General features: G+C 42.3%; 1 protein-coding gene and 1 long non-coding RNA gene across 2 annotated transcripts in view; one reads left to right on the forward strand and one right to left on the reverse strand.

The window, feature by feature from the left end:
* LOC122558930 overlaps window positions 1-23,905 on the reverse strand; it is a 269,987-nt gene that overhangs the window by 49,914 nt on the left and 196,168 nt on the right. The gene's annotated exons all lie outside the window — the stretch shown is intronic.
* ecm2 (extracellular matrix protein 2, female organ and adipocyte specific) overlaps window positions 1-23,905 on the forward strand; it is a 63,936-nt gene that overhangs the window by 32,245 nt on the left and 7,786 nt on the right. The window contains exons 8-10 of the mRNA XM_043707886.1: window positions 2,291-2,406; window positions 6,469-6,604; window positions 9,739-9,896. Of these exons, the coding sequence (XP_043563821.1) occupies window positions 2,291-2,406; window positions 6,469-6,604; window positions 9,739-9,896 (410 nt within the window). The remainder of the gene's footprint in view (window positions 1-2,290; window positions 2,407-6,468; window positions 6,605-9,738; window positions 9,897-23,905) is intronic.

The following is a 23,905-nucleotide window of genomic DNA, read 5'->3' on the forward strand; positions in this document are numbered from 1 at the left end:
ATCTGATTGAAATGTATAAAATTCTAACAGGGCTGGACAGATTAGATGCAGGGAAGATTTTTCCCCCACTTGGGGAGTCTCAGGATACAGCGTAGACCATTCAGGACTAGGATGAAGAAATTTGCTTGTTCAAAGGGTAGTGAAACTATAGAAATCTCTACAACAGAAGGCTTTGAAAGCTAAATCACTGAATGTATTCAAGCAAAAGACAGACAAATTTCTAAATTTTAAAGGCCTCAAGAGGAGAAAATGGGAATATAACATTGAGATAGAGGATCAGCTATAGTTCTCCTGCATTGTGGGGTAGGCTCAAGGGGCTGAGTGACCTATTCCTGCTCCTAGTTTCTATGTTTGTTTGGATGCGCGCAGCATTTCTGCTTTGCCGTGTGTCTTAGCAGCCAGAAAGCCAGGCAGCATGCTGTGTTTGTCAGCATTGAACAGTCCAGTGGATGGACATGTTGTGAGTGTACACACACACACACACCATGTGCGTCAATAAATCACTAATGTCTAAAATTATAAGGGAAATACCCCTTAATCCAGTCACGGGGGACAATGGTCAGCCAGGAGGTGCTGCTGCACTCAGTCAGCAGCATCGTCCAATTTCAGTCCAGAGTGCTGGTCACAATCATTCAAGTGCTTGGTGCATTCAGGATCTGGAGATTCATGGATGATGTGAGGCCCTTCAAAGGCCAATTGCATTAATCAGGTGGGGTTAGAGATTCAAAATTATAAACATCTTCCATCACAAAATTCTTTATGTGCACCAACAATATATATTGGAAATCCTGACAACAAGCAATTATTGATCACTACAAATTAATTTGACTAACTTCTGAAGCAAAAAGTGAGCATATGCAACCTTTAAAATTGTCATGTCTAGTTGATCATTTCCAAACACCCAGTAGTCTCATAATCTGCACAGTGCATTCCTCTGACATTGAACTGTAAATTTGTGAGAACGCACTTTCCATGAAATGTTGCATTTCTTAGCTAAGCGGGGAATGTGGGAGGGAAAACAAGACTTCCATCATCCTAGTGCAATTGTGCAATACAACTTATGTTGCATATATGTGAATAGGACCTAATACGTTAGTGGACCATGTAGAGACATCCTCCTTATTGGTACCTCCAAGTCCTACTGTATTGAGGCTGACGGTAAAGTTACATTGAGTTGCTGCAACTGCTGACAGGTTGCATTATTAAGGAGCTGTTTTGTTCCTGATATTCCCTGCAGAGGTTCATTAGAACCATCCATGTGGATTCATCCACAGTAGATGTTAACCTGCAAGCCGAGTATACTGACTTTGTTGTAATTTTCTCCAGATGAGCAAAGCACACTGCTGCCATTGAATAAGGTGGTTCTGAGACACTCTCACAGATCTGTGGCATCTGCTGGAGCAGGTTTGCAATCTGAAGAGTGGGTCGCTATCATATCTGGTGGCTGTCAAAACGACAGCAGTGTCAAATTTCTATGTAGCTGGTTGATTCTAAGAATCCACTGAAGACCTTTCAACTCTGAATCACATCAGGGTTGTATCGATGCAATTTGTGCAAGATCACACTATTTTGTCTCATTTTCCTGTGACAAGATCAGCTCGGACCAAGACATCTGGTGCAAGGCAATTTGATCTTACACATTGAGATTTATCATAATGTAGTTAAATTCATGAATAGAAAAGGTTTCCATTCAGTCAATGTCCAGGGCAGCTGTGATCATTGCTACCATGTCTTAGCAGTCTGCACCAGGATTGCTGGAAGTTACCACAATGCCTAAATCCTTGATAATCTTTCAGTTGCCTGCTTCAGTCCTAGGGCCGGATGTCTCACAGGTGTGGCAGCTAGGAGACAACAGCTAATCACTTCAACCATGGATATTGACTCCATTTTCCAACTCCCTGACTTGGAGCAAGTATAGATAAAATCTAGCTTACTGTCCCTTTCGGGCCATTGTAGAGCAGGTGATAAGTGTCCTCAAAATGATGATCAGATGCTTGAATCAATTAGATTGGGAGGGGCGTGGTTTTCCAGCACACTCCTTGCATAATCCTAGCATGCTGTGATGTGCACAACTGGAGCAGCCAAGCTACAGTTGCTGCAAACATCTTACTCTTTATGCATAAGTCATTGAAAACCTTGGCAGTATAATTCCTGACTGGCTTTGAGCAGCTTTTAAAGAATATCTTCTATGTTAAATCAATGTACTGCTGTGATTAATTTATAATGGTCTGTAATAATCTCATATGGTCAATCATTTTTCAGCAAATGTCGAAATTTTTCGTGTTTGCAGGAAATAGAATCACTGCTATTCCAGCAGGGGCATTCAATGGATTTCCTAATCTCAAATTGATTGACCTCAGTAGAAATAAGATTCTTTCTTCCAACATAGATCCAACAGCATTCAAAGTAAGTTTTACAAATCATTTTAAAATAATGGTTATTAAATATTTTAAATTAACTACATGAAAGAATTTACGCAGCTTTCTTTTAACTTCTTTTGAAACAAGATTCATTATATCTAGGTACAGACATGGGGGAGATACAGGGTGAAAAATGGCATAGAAAAGGACAGGTAAAATTGAAATATAATGCAATTTTGCCAAGAAAAGTTACAATATTTATATATTTTTAAATAGATTACAAGTAGGTCAACTGACTCGTCTTTCATTTGATAATCCCCATTGATGTAAAAGGTTAAAAGTATAGTGTCATTCAGCCATGATTATATAAAATAGCCGAGCAGCAGGCTGAATGGTCTACTTCTTTTCCTACATTTCTATGTTAAATGGAGTAAATTCTCAGTAGGTAAACAACACACTTTAAGAAGCACCAAGGAAAATCTTACCCTTCTTTCAATTGTTTTTCATTAACATCATAGGTTAAAATAATCACATGTCCATTATCACCCACCTTCTTAAACCACTCTTCCCAAAGTCCTCTAATCTAAATTTCAACAAGCTCGAGAAACTCACAGATTGTTTTATCATAAAGATTAAACTCACTCAGTTAATTGTTTAGCTGCCTGTGCTCTTTGGCACCATACTCAACTTTCAAAGAGATTCCCACTGCTTGAGCTGTGAGTCTTATTAATCTCTCAATCTGTTATTCCTCGTGTTCTTTCTGAACCCTCTTGCCCATGAGGTTAACCTCCTGCTGTCTTGACACCATTCCCAGCAAAATGTTGACCAGTTAACCTCATTGTTTAGTACCATTTTAAATGACATTAGAAATTTTTTTTCTTATCTGATGTACTGTTCTTCTTGATACTGATTGGCTATCATCACTTGCCCTTGAGAAGACACACGCCTGACTTCCCTATAATTCCAATTTAATTCCATTCCCTCCCAAGAACTTGAAGATGTTATTTCCCAAATCCATGTCTACTTGTCTCACAATCCCATATGTGGATGTCTCCAATGGTTTTCTTTTCCAACCACAGATGCAAAATAGCTTTAAATAAACTCACAAATTGTATCTTTGGTGAATGTGGAATATTATTTTACATTTTTATTCATTCAAGGCTATTGCTGGCTGGCCCAATATTTATTGCAATTTGCCCTTTTAAAGGTGGTGGTGAGCTGCCCTCTTGAACTACTGCAGTTCAAGGGTTGCATGCATACCCACGAACAAGTTTGGGTGAAAGCCCTGGGATTTTGACCCAGCAACAGGGAAAGAATAACAATATAGTTCCATGTCAGGATGATCTATGGTTTGAAGGGGAACCTGCAGTTGGTGGTTAAACTCTGCCTTTGTTAGCCGGTTCAGTAATATTATTCTCACTTGCTTTCACTCTTACCTGAGCTATTTTATCCAGACTGTCAACAGTAGTGGCTTCCCTTCACAGACAAAACCATTACCCTTTGGAGTCGTTTAAGTGTCTTCTTCCTCAGCCTCATTTTGTTCCTTGGTAGCTTCATCCAAACCACATGAAGACTGACATTAAACATTTCATCACCTTTCTTGATCACTCTACTGCCTCTATATGCTGGTATACTGCTTGTCTGAACTCCAGTGTTGGAAGAGCTACAGGTTTTTCCAGTTAAAACGTAGAAAGACCAAAACAATCACCTTTGCGTCACGTATGCTGGAAAATATGCACCCTTACAAGGGAAGGGATGACCTAGTGCTACTATCACTAGACTATTAATCCAGAAAGGAAAAAGTGGGGACTGCAGATGCTGGAGATCAGAATTGAGATTGTGGTGCTGGAAAAGCACAGCAGGTCAGGCAGCATCCAAGGAGCAGGAGAATTGGCGTTTCAGGCATAAGCCCTTCACCCTCTCGGACTGTTGCGCTTTTCCAGCACTACACTCTTGATTATTAATCCAGAAACTCAGCCAATGTTCTGGGTTTGAATCCCACCACTATAGATGATGGAATTTGATAACAAAAAAAATCTGAAATTAAGAATCTGCTGAAGACCGCGAAATCATTGTCGATTATCAGAAAATCCATCTAGCTCACTAATGTCCTTCAGGGAAGGAAATCTACTATCCCCACCTGGTCTGTCCTACATGCCCAAATCTGCAGCAATGTGGTTGACTCTCAACTGCATTGGTCGTGCAGCCACTTGGTCGTACAAGCCACTTGGTTGTATCAGTTGTTATGAAGTCTCAAGAAAGAGATGAAACTTGATGGACTGCCTGATATCGACACAGGCAACAGAATAGACAACAGTAGAAACAGAGCTGTCAACCCTGCAAATCCTCCTTACTACCATCTGCGGGGTTAGTGCCAAAACTGGGAGAGCTGTGTCACAGCCTAGTTAAACACTAGCCTGAAACCTCCTACTGATGACCATGTACCATCTACCTTTGCCTGATGAATCAGTATTGCTCCATGTTGATCAACACTTGGAAGCACTAAGGATGGCAAAGGTACAAAATATATACATTTCAATGTCCACTACCAAGAGTGGCTTGACAACAATACTACTGATTGAACTGGTTGGGTCATAAAGGACATAGCTGCTAGGTTGGGTCTGCGTCAAGTGGTGACGGAACCAACAAAAGGGAATAACATACTTGACCTCATTCTCACCTATCTGCTGGCTGCAGATGCATCTGTCCATGACAATATCGGTAAGAGTGACCACTGCATAGTCCATGGGGAGATGAAGTCCTGCCTTCATTTTGAGAATACCCTCTGTTGTGTTGTGTGGCATTATCATGATGCTAAATGGAACATATTTCAACACATTTGGCAACTCAAGATTGGGCATCCATGAGCTGCCGTTGGTCATCAACAGTAGCAGAATTGTAATCCAGAAAAATGTCCACCCTCATAACATGCATATCCCCCACTCAACCACTATCACCAAGCCAGGAGATCAACTCTAGTCCAGGAAATGTGTAGCAGGGCATACCTGAAAATGAGGTACCAACCTGGTGAACCTACCAAACAGCATATGCAGCAAGTGATAGACAGAGATAAGCGATCCCACATAAAACAGATCAGATCTAAGCTTTGCAGTCCTGCCACATCCGGTTGTGAATGATGGTGGACAATTAAACAACTCACTGGAGGAGACTCCACAAATATCCATATCTTCAATGATGGAAGAGCCCAACCCATCGGTGCAAAAGGTAAGGCTGGTGTTTTCGTACTAATCTTCAGTCAAGGAAATGATCCATCTCGGCCTGTCCAGTGGTCCCCAGCATTACAGATATCTGTCTTCAGCTAATTTGATTCATTCCATGTGATATCAAGAAAGAGTTAGAGACACTGGATACTATGGGCCCTGACAACATTCCAGCAATAGTACTGAAGACTTGTGCTCCAGAATTTGCTGCTTACCTAGCCAAGATGTTCTAGTACAGTTACAACAGTGGCATCTACTTGACAATGTGGAAAATTGCCCAGGTATACCTTGTACACAAAGAAGCAGGACAAATCCAACCTGGTCAATCACCACTCCATCAGTCTACTCTCGATTATTAATAATGTGATGGAACCTGTCATCAATAGTGCTATCAAGCAGCACCTGCTCAGCAATACCTGTTCATGCTCATGTGCTCTGTGATGCCATTTTGGGTTCTGCCAGGCCACTCAGCCCTCCTGACCTCATTACAGACTTGATTCAAACATTGTCAAATGAATGTCTATAATTCTAGAAGTGAGGTGAGGCTGACAGCATTTGACATTAAGGCTGCATTCGACTGAGTGTGGCATTTAGGTGCCAGACCAAAACTAAAATCAATGGATATTAGGAGTCAAACTCTCCACTGATTAGAGTCATACCTGGCACATAGGAAGATGATTGTGGTTATTGGAGGTCAGTCATCTCAGCTCCAGGACACCTCTGCAGGAACTCCTCAAGATAGTGTCCTAGGTGCAAGCATCTTCAGCTGCTTCATCAATTACCTTCCCTCCATCATAAGTGGGGAGCAGTGGGGATGTTTGCCAATTACTGCATTTAAATTGTAAAAAGTTGTTCATTTCAAAATACTTGGCATGCTTCCTTCTCAGGGGTTAAAAAAATTGGAACGCCTATACATGGATCAAAATTTGTTGATCTACATCCCTCCTCAACTCCCTCGAAAACTTGTTGAACTAAAAGTAAATGACAACCTACTTCAACGATTGGATGAAGAAGCTCTCCAGGGTATGTTTTGTTTTAAATATTTATGGGTAAAGATTCTGCTTTTGTGATGTTTAATTAATACAATCAAAAACATGGTTGCCACAAAAAAAACTTTAGTTAAAATCAGAGCCTCGAGAACACAGAACATTATAGCAGAGTACAGGCCTTTTGGCCCTTGATGTAGCGCCAACCTGTAGAATCAATCTGAAGCCAATCTATCCTACACTACTCCATTTTCATCCATACGTTTATCCAATGACCATTGAAATGCTTTTAAAATTCGAGAGTCTACTACTCTAGCAGGCCGGGCATTACACGCCCCTACTACTATCTCTGACATCTGAATGATATCTATCACTCCTCAATTTAAAGCTATATCCCGTTGTAGTAGCTATCACCATCTGAGGAAAAAGGCTGTCATTGTCACCTGATCTAACCCTCTGATTATCTTATATGTTTCAATTAAGTCACCTCAATCTTCTCTCTAACGAAAAAAGCCTCAAGTCCCTCAGCCTTTCCTTATAAGACCTTTCCTCCATACCAGGAGAAAGTGAGGTCTGCAGATGCTGGAGATCAGAGCTGAAAATGTGTTGCTGGAGAAGCGCAGCAGGTCAGGCAGCATCCAGGGAACAGGAGAATCGACGTTTCGGGCATAAGCCTTCCTGAAGAAGGGCTTATGCCCGAAACGTCGATTCTCCTGTTCCCTGGATGCTGCCTGACCTGCTGCGCTTCTCCAGCAACACATTTTCAGCTCTTTCCTCCATACCAGGCAACATCCTAATAATTCAACTCTGAACCCTTTCCAAAGCTTTCACATCCTTCCTATAATGCGGTGAACTTCAAGTGTGGCTGGACCAGAGAGTTGTACAGCTGTAACGTGATCTTATGGCTCTGAAACTCAATCCTTCTACCAATAAAAGCTAACACACTGTATGCCTTCTTAACAACCCTATCAACCTGGGTGGCAACTTTCAAGGATCTATGTACATGGACACCGAAATCTCTCTGCTCATCTACATTGCCAAGAATCTTACCATTAGCCCGGTACTCTATTCCTATTGCTACTACCAAAGTAAATCACCTCACACTTTTCCGCAATAAACTCCATTTTCCATCTCTCAGCCCAGATCTGCAGCTTACCTATGTCCCTCTGTAACCTGCAACATCCTTTGGCACTGTCCACACCTCCACCGACCTTAGTGTCATCCGCAAATTTACTAACTCATCTTCTACACCCTCATCCAGGTCATTTATAAAAATGACAAACAGCAATGGACCCAAATCAGATCCTTGCGGTACACAACTAGTAAGTGAACTCCAGGATGAATATTTCCCATCAATCACCACTCTATGTTCTCTTTCAGCTAGCCAATGTCTGATCTAAACTGCTAAATCACCCTCAATCCCATTCCTCCGTATTTTGTGCAAGTATCTAATTAACACAGTGTGAATAATTTAATTGTATGTAAGTGAAAATTACTTTCCTTTTATGAATTATATTTGTGTACAGTAGTTTCCTAGTATATTGAGAAAAAAAAAAGAAAGCTTTTAAAACATGCTTACTTAGTCCCTGCATCTTCTACAAATGTACATAATTAGCAGAAACACCCAATAGATTAATTTTTATCAAGAGGCTTGCTCAGCTTGTTGTGCAATTTTTTTTTAAAGTAGCGCTTAAGATCTTACAACCACAATTTGCTCTGGACATAATCTGCGTTTAAAATTCCATTTATTTGTATTGGTTCGACTGATTTCAGACAAATGTTTGCTGAACAAAAGATGTGTATCTGGGCGAAATGAGAGGCTTGGTGCAGCTAGCATCATGGAAATATTTTAAATGTAATGATATACTTTACACCCACTGCAACAAAATTGAAGCTAAAGAATTCTACAACACAATAATTTTTACATTTCAAAACAAAATGCAGAAGATAAGCTGCTTTTTTGTTTCAGATTTTGTGCAAGTTCCCTTGAAGGATATTTTAAGTTATGTTAAATAAGTTTCTGTTAAGGATAGAACTGTGTTGTTGTACTTCCATTCTGACTGTTCTGCTGTAGGGCACAACTGTCAGGAGAAGACAAACTATGTTCACTTTTCACAGTTGCCAGCTGCTGTATTTTTAAGTTTGAAGATGCACAGTTACAGACAATAGAGTCTTTGACAACTGCTTTCAAGCATTAAATACATAAGGTAAGTGTGAGGTTAGATTGCTTGGTGCCAGATGAGTAGGCAAATACGTTGTCGGGTGGTGCAAGTTGGCCAGGGAGCCTGGTAAGTGATGCAGCTGGCATGTTGTACAGAAGGTTAAAGCAAGGTCAGGAGAAATCAGACACTAATTGTCACTGTCATGCTTAGGACTTGGAGGCTTGCACAGCCTGTAAGAAAATTATAGGTAACACTGGTCCTGAATGAGGTCAGGAGGAGCATAGACTGATTGGAACTACAGCAGGGGCAAGCGTTTTCTGGATCCATAGTGGGTAAAGGAAGTGCTTGGCTAAGCATGGGTGAATGGCCATCAGCTCTTTGGGGCTGAAAGGGAAGTGGTCAGGTCTGGAATGGATGAAGGGATGGTTTGGGGCTGGAGTGCAGGGAGAGGGTGGGTTGGATGTGGTGATATGGGTCCTGGAGTGAAAGGGGTTCAAGTTTGGAGCAGCTGAAGGGTGAATACATCTGAATGGAGGAATAGTAGTTGGGCTCAGAGCAGGTGAAGGGGGTAGGCTTTGGATCCCGAGTGGAGGAAAGGTGTTGGCTGAAGCGGGGAAATGGGTGCGGGGTATGGGGTCAGTTGATTAGTACTTCATTGTCTAACTTTTCCAGAATAACTATTTACTTAATTTCATCAGATCTGAATTCTCTGATTTAAGTGGAGAATTTCAGAGGGTTTTAGGCATAGAGGAATTGCCCAAGTGGAATCTTCAGTTTCTTGGGCATTTTATTTGGAGTCTGCTAATAATAGGACTCTCAAGGTGCTGAACATCTATGCTGGAATAACAACTGTTTATCAGAAAATTTGGGCCAATAGTTTAAAACCAAAATTCCATTATAATTTAGACTATTGTCACATGTTATATTCAATGTTATTGAAAACATATGAATGACCATAGAGAATTCCAACATAACACTGTAAATATATGTGATCAATCTTCTTCAACAGGTCTAAGTAAATTGGTCAATCTGGAACTGGAAGGTAATAAACTCAGTGAAAGCAATGTTCAACCTTTGGTCTTCAGACCTCTTAAGCGACTCGCTTACTTACGACTGGGAAATAATAAATTTAGAACCTTACCACAAGGTCTTCCTACTTCCATAGAGGTAAAGATAAACTTTTATTTTTGTCACTGTCAACTGATCATTGAACTCCTTTCAGATTCTATATATAGAAACATGCCTTTGTGTACTTATGTGCCTGTTTACCTGATTCACAGATAGAGAATTAAAATGTAAGAATTAGCCACTGAGGTTGCCAACCGTGCTCCTGAAGACCCAGATTTTAAGATCAGTTTGAGACAGAAACAAGACTTTAGTAAATTTCAATGTGCATAGCCGTAAGTGCAGGATTTGCTTGTCAGAAATTAATAAATTTGTACCACCTGGATATTGTCACATGCTTGTCCAAGAACATTTTTCATTTGCATTGAATTATTTGAACCATTTAAAATATATTTGACCTATCTAGATCCAAGTGCAATAATGCTCCATCTATAATCCAAAGACCTTTTTTGTGACAGCTCAAATACATTATTCTTACATTAGAGTCAGATGAATCATGAAACATTGTTATTCATTCAGAGAATGGGCATGTCTCTGGCTGGGCCAACACTTATTGCCCATCCCTATAACTTATAAGAAGGCTGTGGTGAGTTGCCTTCTTGAAACTTTGCAGTCCATTTGATAGAGCTATTCTCATAGAGCGATGAGAGAGGAAGTTCCAGGATTTTGACTCAGCAGCACTACAGGAATGCTGATATACTGCTTGGAGGAAAATGTGCAGGAGGTGGTGTTTCCATCTATTTCTGCTGTCCTCATTCTAAATGGTAGTGGCTGTGGGTTTGAAACTGGCTGACTGAAGAGCCATGGTGAGTTTCTGGAGGGAATGTTGCAGATGGTATATGCTGCTTCTGTTTAGTGAATAGTTATTACATAGAAGAAGCTATTCCAACCATTGTTTCATGCCAACTTTATGTAACCTTTGAGATCTAGCAGAGGAAGCAGTGCAGCGTTGGTCTGGGGTAATGGAAGGGTTTCTATGGGACTCTACGGGAGTCAGTGAAGTGGTCCATATTCAAGAACTCAGCAGCCAGCCTATATGAGTATGCCAAAAAACTTAATCCAAATGTTCCCAAATGAAAACCGTGGATGAAGTGGGTGATCCACTCCCTACTGAAGTCCAGGTCTGAGGCACTCAAGTTGAGCAACCCTGACCAATACAGGAAATCTAGTTATTGTGAGAAACAAAACTCACTCACAAATCAGCCTGAGACAAAGCCTTGGAAACAAGAACATTTTATTCTTTACGGCCTTGCAAGAACGGGCATTTTCTCAAGCAATCAGGCTAGCAAAAGCGCGCTACAAAGCATGTAAGCATTCTTTATTCAGTTTGCAAGTTGCGGAATCATACCTCCCTTTTCCCATCCTATCATAAGCCGATTACCTCACTTCTTTTTCTCTAATTTTCCTTATCTGACTACCCTGCTGTCCTTGTCCGTTGCAGCCTGTCTGTTATTTTATCCAGTTCCCCTTATCATACTATAAGCTTATTGTGAAATGCCCCTACTGCTTCTTTTGTGGTCAGCTACAACACTTTAAAGTTATTTCTTAGTTTAAAACCATTTCTTAAACAAAAACCTCTATATTCGTTAAAATCATAGCCTTAAGTATGCTGCAAGAATCCCGTGACCGTTTGTGTAATGTTCCCCTTCCCCTCCCCCATCCATCTGCAAAAACAACATCTCTAACCACCACCACCTGCAGAAACTACATTTCTAATCTCCCACAATTCCCCCTTTTTCTTTTTCTCTAACTGTTGTTTCTGCACTTATTAAGTCTCCTTTAATTCATTTTCTTATGTTCTGCCCTCTTACGCCTTTTGGTGCTGAGGTTCACAATCTTATACACGGTATTATTTTACATTTGTGTTTTTCGTCTCTCGAACTCTAGGAGCATTCTTTGACTTTCCCTTTGTTGCATATCACCTGTTGATTGTAAAAGCATCTGAGTATTTGGGTTCTTTCCCCAAGGGATGTCATCAGTCGGCTCATTACCCATTTTAGAATATTGAACCCTACCACCAGACCCACTAATATCAATAATCCATAGATAGTCAGATTGACCAACCACCTTCTCCAACCAGTCAATCCCCAATTCCCCCACTCCCATCCCTTTTCATTCCGGTACCGATTACCGGCCTTCCTTATTTTGGCGATTTTGTCTCGCACGTGTTTGGAGATTTCAGTAATGTTAGAGGAGACCTCAGGTATGTAAGTACAACACTCTTCCCCGATTAGTGCACAGATACCACCTTTCTCTGCCAGAATATAATCTAGAGCCATTCTGTTCTGAAGAGTCATTAGCCTAGTGGCAATCATTTCGGTCGTTATGGCTGCTACTTGGGATTGGGGTTTCGTCAACGCATTGGCAGTATTGTTGGCCAACTCTTCCAGGGAAGCCGCCAACCTTTGTATTTCTACTCCTGCTCGAGCGGTCCCATACATAGGTATCAAAGTCCAGAGGAGGCGATCTCCTTCGGTTACTTTCTGAGTTACTCGCCTTCCTCCCTGTTTATTCCGAGGTATTTTTGGGGCTCTTTTTAACAGCGTCAAGTGGGGAATTATATAGGCGAGGAAGCAGCAGCTACTCCAGCCTTTCTGACTTTGAGGTAGTGTTTGATCAACCTCATAACATGCATGCATTCCGACACATTCGGTCACACGAATGTATTTTGCCCCAGGAATTAATGGATAGGCCCTTCAGGTCGCATACCCAATATGTTCCGTTTAACATTCGGGAAACGGTCGTGGCAGTGGCTTGGCTGGTGTAGACACAAGATGACTCTCCTAATTGGAAGGGTGCGGTATCATTCTGATTACAGAAACAAGTGGTATTTACTGCTCCTTTCGGTGGGGAAACTCTAAGGCCATCGATAGCACCCAGAGTTTTCGGAGCTGGTTGAGGGAACCATCCCGCAAAGTTATAATTACCCCTTTCAAATCTCCAAGTTGTATCATTTGAGCCCTAGTCAAATTGTTGTACATCGTATACTCCTTCTTTGGTAAGTGGTATTACCGTGAGAGGAATTCCGGATTCCCCATGGTGTGGGATCTCCACACATACCCAACAGTCGGTATGCCCCTTTAGTTTAGCATAATTCTGACATAAAGTGGTAAAATGATTTTTCCCACCCCCCTTGGCAGCTAGCGCCAATATTATCGTGACAACATAAAGCTGACCATTCATTTCAGCTCACAGCCCTATCTATCTATTCCCTAACCCTTTAAATACCAGGGAGGAGTGAGTCCACGCAACACTTACAATTGTTTTGGGATGCAGTTTTTAACCAATACTTAATAGTCTCTTATCTCAGTCCATTCTTTTTGCTCAGCTTGACTTTCAGAGAGTTGTCTGTAGGATGAGCTTGCCACTCTGCCGAAGGGGAAGGAGCGTCCACGGGGCCCTCAACATGAGTGTGATGACTCCACCCTTTTTCAGCAGTTCGGATGGCTGTTTCAGTAGTCAGGAGGGTTAGGAACGGTCCCTCCCAACTTGGGTGCAGTTTGGTATCTTTCCAGGTTTTGATCAGGACCCAATCACCCAGTCGTATCCGATGTACTGCGAACTCAAGTGGAGGTGTCTGGGTCAACAGACCCTACTTCCTAAGGACAGACAAAGAAGAACCGAGTGCCACAATATAGTTCTTTAAAAACTTATCATTGAACTCTCCAGTTGGTAACTCCCCTCTTCCATCCAAACATCATCTCATTAGGAGAGAGGCCTATATCACGTCTAGGCGCAGTCCTAATGTGTAGCAACGCGATAGGTAAACATTTTGTCCATGGTAATCGAGTCTCTAGGACTAGCTTAGACAATTGCTTCTTTAAGGTTTGATTCATTCGTTCCACCCGTTCAGAGGAAGGCGGGTGCCAAGGAGTGTGGAATTCCCAAGAGATTTCTAATCCCACCATTATTTCTTGTAGGATCTTAGAGGTAAAATGGCTACCTTGGTCTGAATCTATACTTTCCACCACTCCATATCGAGGAATTATATGTTCTAAAAGAGTTTACACTACTCCCTTCGAGGTAGCTGATGACATTGGAAATGCCTCCACCCACCCAGTTAGGTGGTCCATTAGGACTAATAAGGTTTTGTTTCCCTACTGGGGGTAATTCTGTGTAATCTACCTGTATTCTTTGAAAATATCTTACCCCAGGGTTTCTTCCACCTCTTGGCTCCCCTCTCGTTACTTTCTTATTAATCTTTTGGCAAGTCGGGCATCCTGTGCATACCTGCCTGGCGATGTGTATATCCTCTACATCCGTACTTCCTTAACACTATGTCACACATAGCTTGGGAGCCCCAATGACTGCCTTGGTGCAAGGTGGTTAGGATGGTTCTCATGATTGGTTTACTTAATAACTCCCTTCCATCCGGGAGGATCCATCTTCCTTGGGCTGTCTTAGTGGCCCCATTTCCTGGAATTCCTTTTCCTCTTCTTCCGTGTACATGGGGTTCACGGGAGGGGACTCCACTATGGGCGTGAGAACCCTTATTTTTGTTACTGTATGGCTCATAGCTGCCTCTTTGGCTGCCTCGTATGCTAGCCTATTCCCTCTTGCTTTTAGAGTGTTCCCCTTCTGATGCCCAGGTACATGGTCTATAGCTATTTCCCGGGGTAATTCCAAATTTTTCAACACTTCTCCTATCAACTCTTCGTGTATCAATTCCTTTCCCCGGCTATTGATTAGTCCATGTTCTTGCCATATTTTTCCGAAGGTATGTACCACCCCATAGGCATACTTAGGTGTAAATTGTCCCATTTCGATTCTCTAATTATTTTAAAGCTTGGTTTAATGTATACAACTCACAAGTCTGGGCCGACCATGTGTTAGGCAACCGGTCAGCCTCAACCGTTCGATTCTCGTTACCGTCCACTACTGCGTATCCATTGTGTCTTTTTCCGTGTACTACTCTTGATGACCTGTCTATAAACAGTCTGTCCCCGTCACGTAAGGGGATATCCTTTAGGTCCTGTCTAACTTTGGTTTGATACTCTATGATATCCAGACAGTCATGTTCTAATTCTCGTTTGTCCAGAGGTTCTCCCTTCCATAGGAAGGTAGCTGGATTTAGACAGGTGTCTGTTGCTAACACAAGGTCATCTCTCTCCATCAGGATGGCTTCGTATTTTAAGATTTGTGAGTCTGTCAATCATCTCCCTGCCTTTTGGTTTAACACAGTTCTAACTTGATGGGGGCTACTAACGACTAGCGCCCCTCCAAAAGTAAGTTTATGGCTTTTCTCTACCGTATGGCAGTGGCTGCTACTGCCTGTATACATTCAGGCCATCCTCTCGAGACTGGGTCCAAGATCTTGGACAGGAAGGCTATGGGCTGTCTCTTTCCCCTTCCTTTCTGGGTTAATACTCCTAAGGCTGCTCCATCATTTACTGTCACAAAAAGGTGGAATGGTTTGTCTGGGGAGGGAAGGGCCAACACCGGAGCTCATATTAGACTACGCTTCAACTCATGTAACCCTTCCTTTTCCTCTTCTGTCCAGTGCAGTCTTTCATGTTCAGATTCTGTCAATTTGTAGTAAAACCCCTTCGTTTTCTGGGCGCATGCTTCTATCCATAATCTACAATAGCCCACCAGCCCCAAGAACTTCCGTAATTCTCGTTTGGTGGTCGGAAGGGGCAGTTCTACTATCCCTTTAATTCTCTCAGGGTTAATGTGCCTAGTGCCCTCACTAATAAGGTGTCCTAAGTATTTCACCTCTTTCTCTACATATTGCAGTTTATTCCTCGGTACTCTTAAACCCTGTTGCCCTAGGAAATTTAACAGTCTTTTGGTGGCTAAACTCAAGTCATTTCTCTTTTGTCCTGATACAAGTAAATCGTCCACATATTGTAACAATGACGTTCCTCAAGGCATTTTATGTTGTTCCAGAACCTGTTCCAGTACTTGCCCGAATAGATTAGGTGATTCTGTGAATCCCTGGGGAAGTACCGTCCATTGGAGCTGTTGTTTTCTACCAGTGTATGGGTTTTCCCATTCAAAAGCAAACATGTTGCGGCTTTCTGGGGCCAGAGGACAAGCCCAGAATGCATCTTTTAAATCTATTACACTAAACCAGCGGTGGTCACATGGTATTTTGCCTAGCAAAGTGTATTGATTAGGTACCACCGGGTGTTGTGTTCGAACCAATCGGTTCAATGCCCTAAGATCCTGCACCAATCGATAAGTTCCATCTGATTTACGGACGGGCAGTATTGGGGTATTAAAGGGCGACATACATGGTTCGAACAGTCCAGTTTTTACAAAGAATCTATAACTGGTTGCAGACCTCTGCGGCCTTCCAACGATATAGGGTATTGTCTAACCCGAACCGTCTCATCTTCTCGAGTCAACGTAATCACCAACGGAGTAATAGTTAGATGTCCTGTGTTATCCGCTTTCGCCCACATGTCAGGGTTGATTTGTTTTTCTTCACTAGGTGTTAACATAGCCATCGTTACAGTTACTGTACTATCCTCCACCCCAATTTTTAAGCCCAGCAATATAATCAAATCCCTACTTAATAGATTACTTACAATGTCAGGAATATATAGTAATTGTCCTATCACTTCCTCATCATTTCTTCTAATTAGGGTTGGTTCAAAATAGGCACCAAGAATTCTTCGCCTTTTACTCCGGAAACCTTAAGATACTCCTTAGTCAATTTAACACCGGTGGGTCTAAAACTTAGGGATGACCATGCCGCTCCCGTGTCCACCAAAAATACTGCCTCCTCCCCTTCAGGTCCCACCTTTAAACTTATCAAGGGTTCCCGGTGGGTCTCAGGAGGAAGGAACCCCTGACTCCCCTAATCTTCATCTAAGGTCATTAGGGAAACAGCTTCCCTTTCTCGTGCTAATTCCGGGCATTCCCGTTTAAAATGCCCCACTTTCCCGCAATGGTAACACCCTGCCTGTTGCCTCCTTTCCCGGGTATCTGACCCTTGTCTTTCGTGTCCTCCTCTACCCTTCCTGTTATCCCCTGATCCCATTCTCCTTTTTGTTATTTCTTCTACTGCCGCCACCATCATTTTGGCTTTCTGTTTCTGCTTCTCGTCTTCCCTTTTCACATACACTTTCTGTGCCTCACGTAACAGTTCTTCCATCTGTCTTTCACTCCATCCATCTAATTTCTGTAATTTCTTTTGTATGTCCGGCCATGATTTAGTTATAAATTGGACCTTTAAGAGTCCCTGTGCTATCGGATTATCGGGATCCATTCCCGAATACTTCCTTGTGGCCTCCTTGAGGCTTTTAAGAAATGCAGAAGGGGTTTCATCCTTCTCTTGTCGTCCTACAAAGGCCTTAACAAAGTTTTGTGATCAAGTTGCCTCCCCTTTAATTCCTAATATTACCATTTCTCATAGATCCCGCATTGACTCCCTATCTTTTCTGTCATTATTTTCCCAATGAGGGTCAACATTTGGGAATTTCTGTTCTGCTGGGGCCCCTTCTTCCCCAACTGGGTGCTTCTTTTCCCATTCCTGTAAAGCCGCTCTCCTAATCACACCTCGTTCTTCCCTTGAAAATAACATTCCTAAAATTGCCATCAGTTCTCCCCAGGTTTATAAATTAGGCCCTAGGAATTGATCTAATTGTTCGGCTAGTCCAACCTGATCCTCTATTAAACTTTTCATTTCCTTTTTAAAGACCCTAACTTCACTGCTAGTTAAGGGAGCGTTTACATATCCGATTGTACCTTCCCCAATCGGAACCTCTCGTAAGGGACATAATTTTACATTTTCCATTATCTCTGCCCCTCCTTTACGTGTGGTGGCTCGAGTGACCCTGCCCCCCCCCCCAGGTTCTGCATCTTTTAGTTCAGAGTCCATTCCCATTTCTGTGTCTGGACTCGGTTCTACTTTGGGAGCTGTAGGCTCGTTCCGGGGAGTAGTATATGGGGGCGGCAAACACGTTAAGGGATCCCATTGTGGCTTCCCTTGTTTATTCTTTCTCTGTTCTTTCCCTGATTCCTCCGTATTTACGGGACATAATTTTACTCCCGAGCTCCCTATCCAACAAGCCGCATAATCAGACTCTTTTTGACTGTACGGTTCTTTTCGATTGACATATATATTAAGATCTTGACACAGCCAATCCTCATCAGACCCATATTTGGGCCAAAAAAAACAGGCTCCTTAATGCTTTCTCGAGTCCAGACAAGACAACAATAGTTTATCATTACAGCCTTATCTTTCCCCTGCGTCCAGGTGTTGTGTTCCCAATTTCTCAACATTTTCCCCAAAGGACTGTCGGGTGGAATATATTCCCCTTTAATGTTATTTGCAGATCGATCGTTACACAGGCAACTCCCCGTACCTCCCATTGTTGCTAATTTAATTAATCTTAACGAGGTCCAGTGTCACCTTCTTCCACACCCCCTTCAGGGCCCTGACGAGACACCTTACTCGTCCGATTAATCTGACCAATTATATGCTTTTTGAGACTTTAACTGTTCTCCATAAATCACTTTTATGGAAGGATAAAAGAGATTAGTTAGAAACTGATAGTAAGGCAGTCATGACCTGTAAAAAGAACAGGAGTTAACATTTTATTTCATAATCTGTAAAATCCTTAACCTTAAAAGAAATCATGTTAAAATTTCCATTGTAGAAATCAGATTCAAAACAGTCCCGGATCTCAAGCTCCAGGGAACAAAGCACAAACATTCAATTACCAACAAACAAATATGCATTCAAACTGAATCACAAAGGGTTAAACTTTCTACTAGCTGTACAGCTCTTTTCTCTCTCTCTCACACACACACACAGACACTGTGTCTCACAGACACTGACTCTAACTTTTGAATATTTTTCTGGACATCTGGCCATAAGTTAGTTACGAAGTGCACCCTCAGTAGCCCTTCAGCTACTAGCCCTTCTGACATGGGCTGTTTTCCATTGACATATGCTTGATTTTATATATCGCCAATTCCCCGTACTTTCCGTACGTCTCAACCACCAAGGCAATACTTAAAGGTGTCTTTTCTTACCTTGGTCTGTGCACAGAGTTACCTGGTCATTTCGGTGTGCCCTGTCCCGCGGCAATTCCTTGAGCAAATACCGCTGCCCCCGGTCGCCCGGATATATCCTTTAAGGTTTGAGGGCGGCACGGTGGCACAGTGGTTAGCCCTGTTACCTCACAGCGCCAGAGACCCGGGTTCAATTCCTGCCTCAGGCGACTGACTGTGTGGAGTTTGCATCCAAAGATGTGCAGGTCAGGTGAATTGGCCATGCTAAATTGTCTGTAGTGTTAGGTAAGGAGTGAATGTAGGGGTATGGGTGGGTTGCGCTTCGGCGGGTCGGTGTGGACTTGTTGGGCCGAAGGGCCTGTTTCCACACTGTAATGTAATGTAATCTAATCTAATTCTAAAACCTTTCCCTACCCGGGGCTTGTGCACAAGAGTTGCCCAACCGAACCCACCGCATCCGACCGCCTTGTTTCCAGGGTCTCCCAGTCCAGATCGTACTCGCCCAAACCGCGAACGGCAAACAAGGGAGTTGGAGATTGCCGAAATCGGCGAGGTGCACCTTTCCCGTCGTCCCAAGAGTGTCGAGCGGTTGGAGTTTTGGATCCCGGACGAGCCCCCTATTGTGAGAAACAAAACTCACTCACAAATCAGCCTGAGACAAAGCCTTGGAAACAAGAACATTTTATTCTTTACGGCCTTGCAAGAACGGGCGTTTGCTCAAGCAATCAGGCTAGCAAAAGTGTGCTACAAAGCATGTAAGCATTCTGTATTTAGTTTGCAAGTTGCGTAATCACGCCTCCCTTTTCCCATCCTATCATAAGCCGATTACCTCACTTCTTTTTCTCTAACTTTCCTTATCTGACTACCCTGCTGTCCTTGTCCTTGTCTGTTACAGCCTGTCTGTTATTTTATCCAGTTCCCCTTATCAAACTATAAGCTTATTGTGAAATGCCCCTACTGCTTCTTTTGTGGTCAGCTACAACACTTTAAAGTTATTTCTTAGTTTAAAACTATTTCTTAAACAAAAACCTCTATATTTGTTAAAATCTTAGCCTTAAGTATGCTGCAAGAATCCCGTGACCGTTTGTGTAATGTTCCCCTTCCCCTCCCCCCACAACACCCCCTCACCCATCTGCAAAAACAACATCTCTAACTACCACCACCTGCAGAAACTACATTTCTAATCTCCCACATTATGACCTTTGCAAGACCATTAGACACCAAGAGGTAATACCAAACTAAGCTTGGAACCAAGAGTAACCACATGGACACCTGTCGTTTGTGGCAACGTTTACACAATGTAATGGGCTACAAAGTAAGTTAAACAGAATCGCAGGCAACAGTACATCCCTACCCGATGCATTCTACGCTCACTTTCAACAGAAGGTCAATGAAATGTGTCACCTACACCAACAATCTTGGTTGCACTTGTACCCACGATCACTGCCACAGATGTTAGATCGGCCTTCTTGAGAGTGAACCCATGGAACGTAACTGGCCCAGATGGAGTCTCCGGCCATGCATCAGATCCTGTGCGGACCAGCTGGCAGGAGTATTCACTGACATCTTTAACTCCTCTTGACTGTGATCTGAAGTTCCTATCTGCTTCAAGAAGACTACCATCATCCCGGAGCCAAAGAAAAATCATGCAGAGTGTCTCAATGACTGCTGCTGGTGGCTCTGGCCTCCATAATGATGGAGTGCTTTAAGAGGTTAGTCATGGCTCACATCAACTCCAGCCTATCAGACTGACTTGATTCTTTGCAATTTGCTGACAATACCACCATGTATGTGAGATCTCAAACATTGAAGAGACAGAGTACAAGAGACTGAGTCTTTAGCAGCATGGTGTAAAGACAACAACCACTCCATCAATATCAGCAAACTGAAGGAAATGGACATGGACTTCAGGAAGCAGAGTGGAGGGCATGCCCCTACTTGCATCAATGGTGGCAATGGTTGAAAGCATCAAATTCCTGGTAGTGATGATCACCAACAATCTGTCCTGGTCCACCCACATGAATGTCTCAGTCAAGAAAGCACAACGGTATTTCTACTTCCTCAGGAAGCTAAGGAAATGCTGCATGTCCACGAAGACTTTTACCAATTTTTATAGATTCACTATAAAAAGCATCCTATTTGTATGCATCATGGCTTGATATGGCAACGGCTCTTCCCAAGACCACAAGAATTTACAAAGAGTTGTGAATACAGTCCAGTCCATCATGCAAACCAGCTTTCCATCACTGACTCCATCTGTACTTCCTGCTGTCTCAGTAAAGCAACCAACATAATCAAGCAGAAGATTTAAAAGTTTGAATATACATAACGACCAGATTCAAGAACAACTTCTTCCCTGCTGTTATCAGACTTTTGAATGGACATCTCAAATGCGAATATTGATCATCTCTCTGCTTCTCTGCAGTTATAACCCTGTATTCTGCACTCTGTTCTGCCACCCTGATGTACTTTGTATGGTACAATCTGTCTGTATAGCACACAAAGCAACACTTTTGCTGCAACATGTGACAACAATAAATCAAATTCAAAAACAAATTCAAGTCCACACCAGGCCTTGAGCACATAGTACAAATAAATGTTTCTCTGAACTTTTACAAAGAGCTTTTATTTGAACAAAGTGTTAGGCGGAGGTCCTAGTTGCCCTCTTCACTGAATGTAAAAGATCGTATGGTAGTAGAGCAGGGAAATTTCCCTGGCTAAGAGAAAGTGAAGACTGCAGGTGCTGGAGATCAGAGTCAAAAAGTGTGATACTGGAAAAGCACAGCTGGTCAGGCAGCATCTGAGGAGCAGGAGATCGACGTCTTGAGTTCTTCATCAGGAATTCCCCTGGTTGCCTTGGAAGTCCAAATACAATATGCAAAGTAGTGCTGTTGCTATAAATCTGGAATGTAAAGTGCAGGAAATACGTAGCAAGTGAGACAGTTTCAGAGAAGAAGTAAAGTTAACACTTCAATTCATTTACTTTAATTAGAATGAGAAATAAGTTGGTTGTAAAACAAAGACAAGACAAAACAATAGGGCAGAAGTGATTAAACAATAAAAGGAATGATGGGCAAAGGAAAAGGGAGGTGGCAGTGATGAAAGGAATTATGGGTCAAGAAGAAGTCTAAGTGGCATTAAGAGAATCATTATCAGTCTCTGTAGTTGCAAATAAAATGGAATCACAGTTATAATTTGAAATGGTTGAACTTAATGTTGAATGATAGGTTGCAAAATATAGTCAAAAAGATGAAATATGAGGTGCTGTTCCTTGAGCTTTCATCAAGCTTCATTGCAGGTGTAGGAAGCCGAAGAGGGAGTCAAGACAACTAATACAAGCACCGTGTTGATAGAGCCTTCAATCACGTATACCCCATTTCCTACACACCCGTGTCCTCACTCTCCTTCCCAAGACTAGGGCAGTGTTCCCCATGTTCTAATGTTCCTCTCCAATAGCCTCCATATTCAATGGATCCTCCTTTGTTTCTATTACTTCCAGCAAGATGTCACTCCAAACCCATTTTCCCCATTCACCGCATTTTAGCAATCTGAAGGGGCAAAATCTGGAATAGTCTGTTCTCCCCTTACATCAACTACAACAACTGTTCTCATTCCCGTTTTACCCACCCATGTAAGTATAGCCTTTTACTCAATTTGACATTCAATAAGTAATCTCTGGATACCACTTGCTAGTGAGAGTAGGAATAGGAGGACAGAGCAGATGAATACGTTGCTGAGGAGCTGGTCCAGGGAGCAGAGATTCAGAATTCTGGATCATTGGGATCTCTTCAGGGGCAGAAGTGACTTGTAGAATAAGACATGTTGCACCTCAACTGCAGGGGAACCAAGAACCTGGTGGGGAGATTTGCAAGAACTACTCAGGAGGATTTAAACTAGTCTGATAGAGGGGTGAAACAATAAATAATAGTGAGACAAGAGAGAAGGTTGAGGTTAGTACAGAAGTTACAGACAGAGTTAAATAAACAAAGTAAACAAGAGCATAGCAGAGAATGAGGGAAGACTGATTAATTAAACTGAATTTATTTCAATGCAAGAGGTCCGACAGTAGGGCAGATGAACTCAAGGAATAAATGGGCACATGGGACTAGGAATATCATAGCTATTACAGAAACACAGCTGAGGGATGGTCAGGACTGGTAGCTCAGTGTTCTAGGCTACAGAAGCTGAAGAAAGGATTGGGGGAGGGAGGCAAGATAGGAGGAGGAGTGGCAATTTTGATTAGAGAAAACATAATTACGGTACTTAGAGAGCATATTCCTGGGGGATCATCTAGTGAAAATATCTGGATAGAACTTAGAAGTAAGAAGGGGTGATCACTTTGATGGGAATCTTATAGTACAGTCCTAATAGTCAGCCAGAAATTGAGGAGCAAATATGTTGCTGTAAAAATAATTGGATTGTAATAGTAAGGCATTTTAACTTTCTAAACATAGATTGGGACTGCCAAAATATTAAGGGCTGGATAGGGAGGAATTTGTTAATTGTATTTAAGAAAACTTTCTCAATCAATACGTAGATAGCCCTACTAGAGAAGGGGCAAAACTCAACCTCCTCTTCGGAAGTAAGACAGGGCAAGTGACTAAGATGTTAGTTGGAGAGCACTTTGGGATCAGTGACCATAATTCTGTTAGATTTAAACTCGTTATGGAAAATGATAGGACTGGTCCACAAGTTAAATTGGGGCAAGGCCAATTTTGATGGTATTAAACAGGAACTTTCAAAGGTTGATGGGGGGAGGCTGTTCGCAGGTAAAGGAATGTCTGACAAGTGGGAGCCTTTTAAAAATGAGATAATGAGAGTGCAGGGACAGCATAGTCCTGTTAGTATGAAGGGCAAGGCTGTTAGGAATGGGGACATAAGATGACGAGGGACATTGAAGCACTGGTCAAGAAAAAGGAGGCATATGTCAGGTATAGACAGCTGGGATCAAGCGAATCCCTTGAGGAGTATAGGAGGTGCAGGAGTCCACTTAAGACCGAAATCAGGAGGGAAGAAAGGGAACAAGAGATAACTATAGCAGATCAGGTTAAGGAAAATTAAAAGAGATTGTACAAGTATATTAA

The sequence above is a fragment of the Chiloscyllium plagiosum genome, chromosome 18 (genome assembly GCF_004010195.1).
Source record: "Chiloscyllium plagiosum isolate BGI_BamShark_2017 chromosome 18, ASM401019v2, whole genome shotgun sequence".
In the NCBI taxonomy this organism is placed as follows: domain Eukaryota; kingdom Metazoa; phylum Chordata; class Chondrichthyes; order Orectolobiformes; family Hemiscylliidae; genus Chiloscyllium; species Chiloscyllium plagiosum.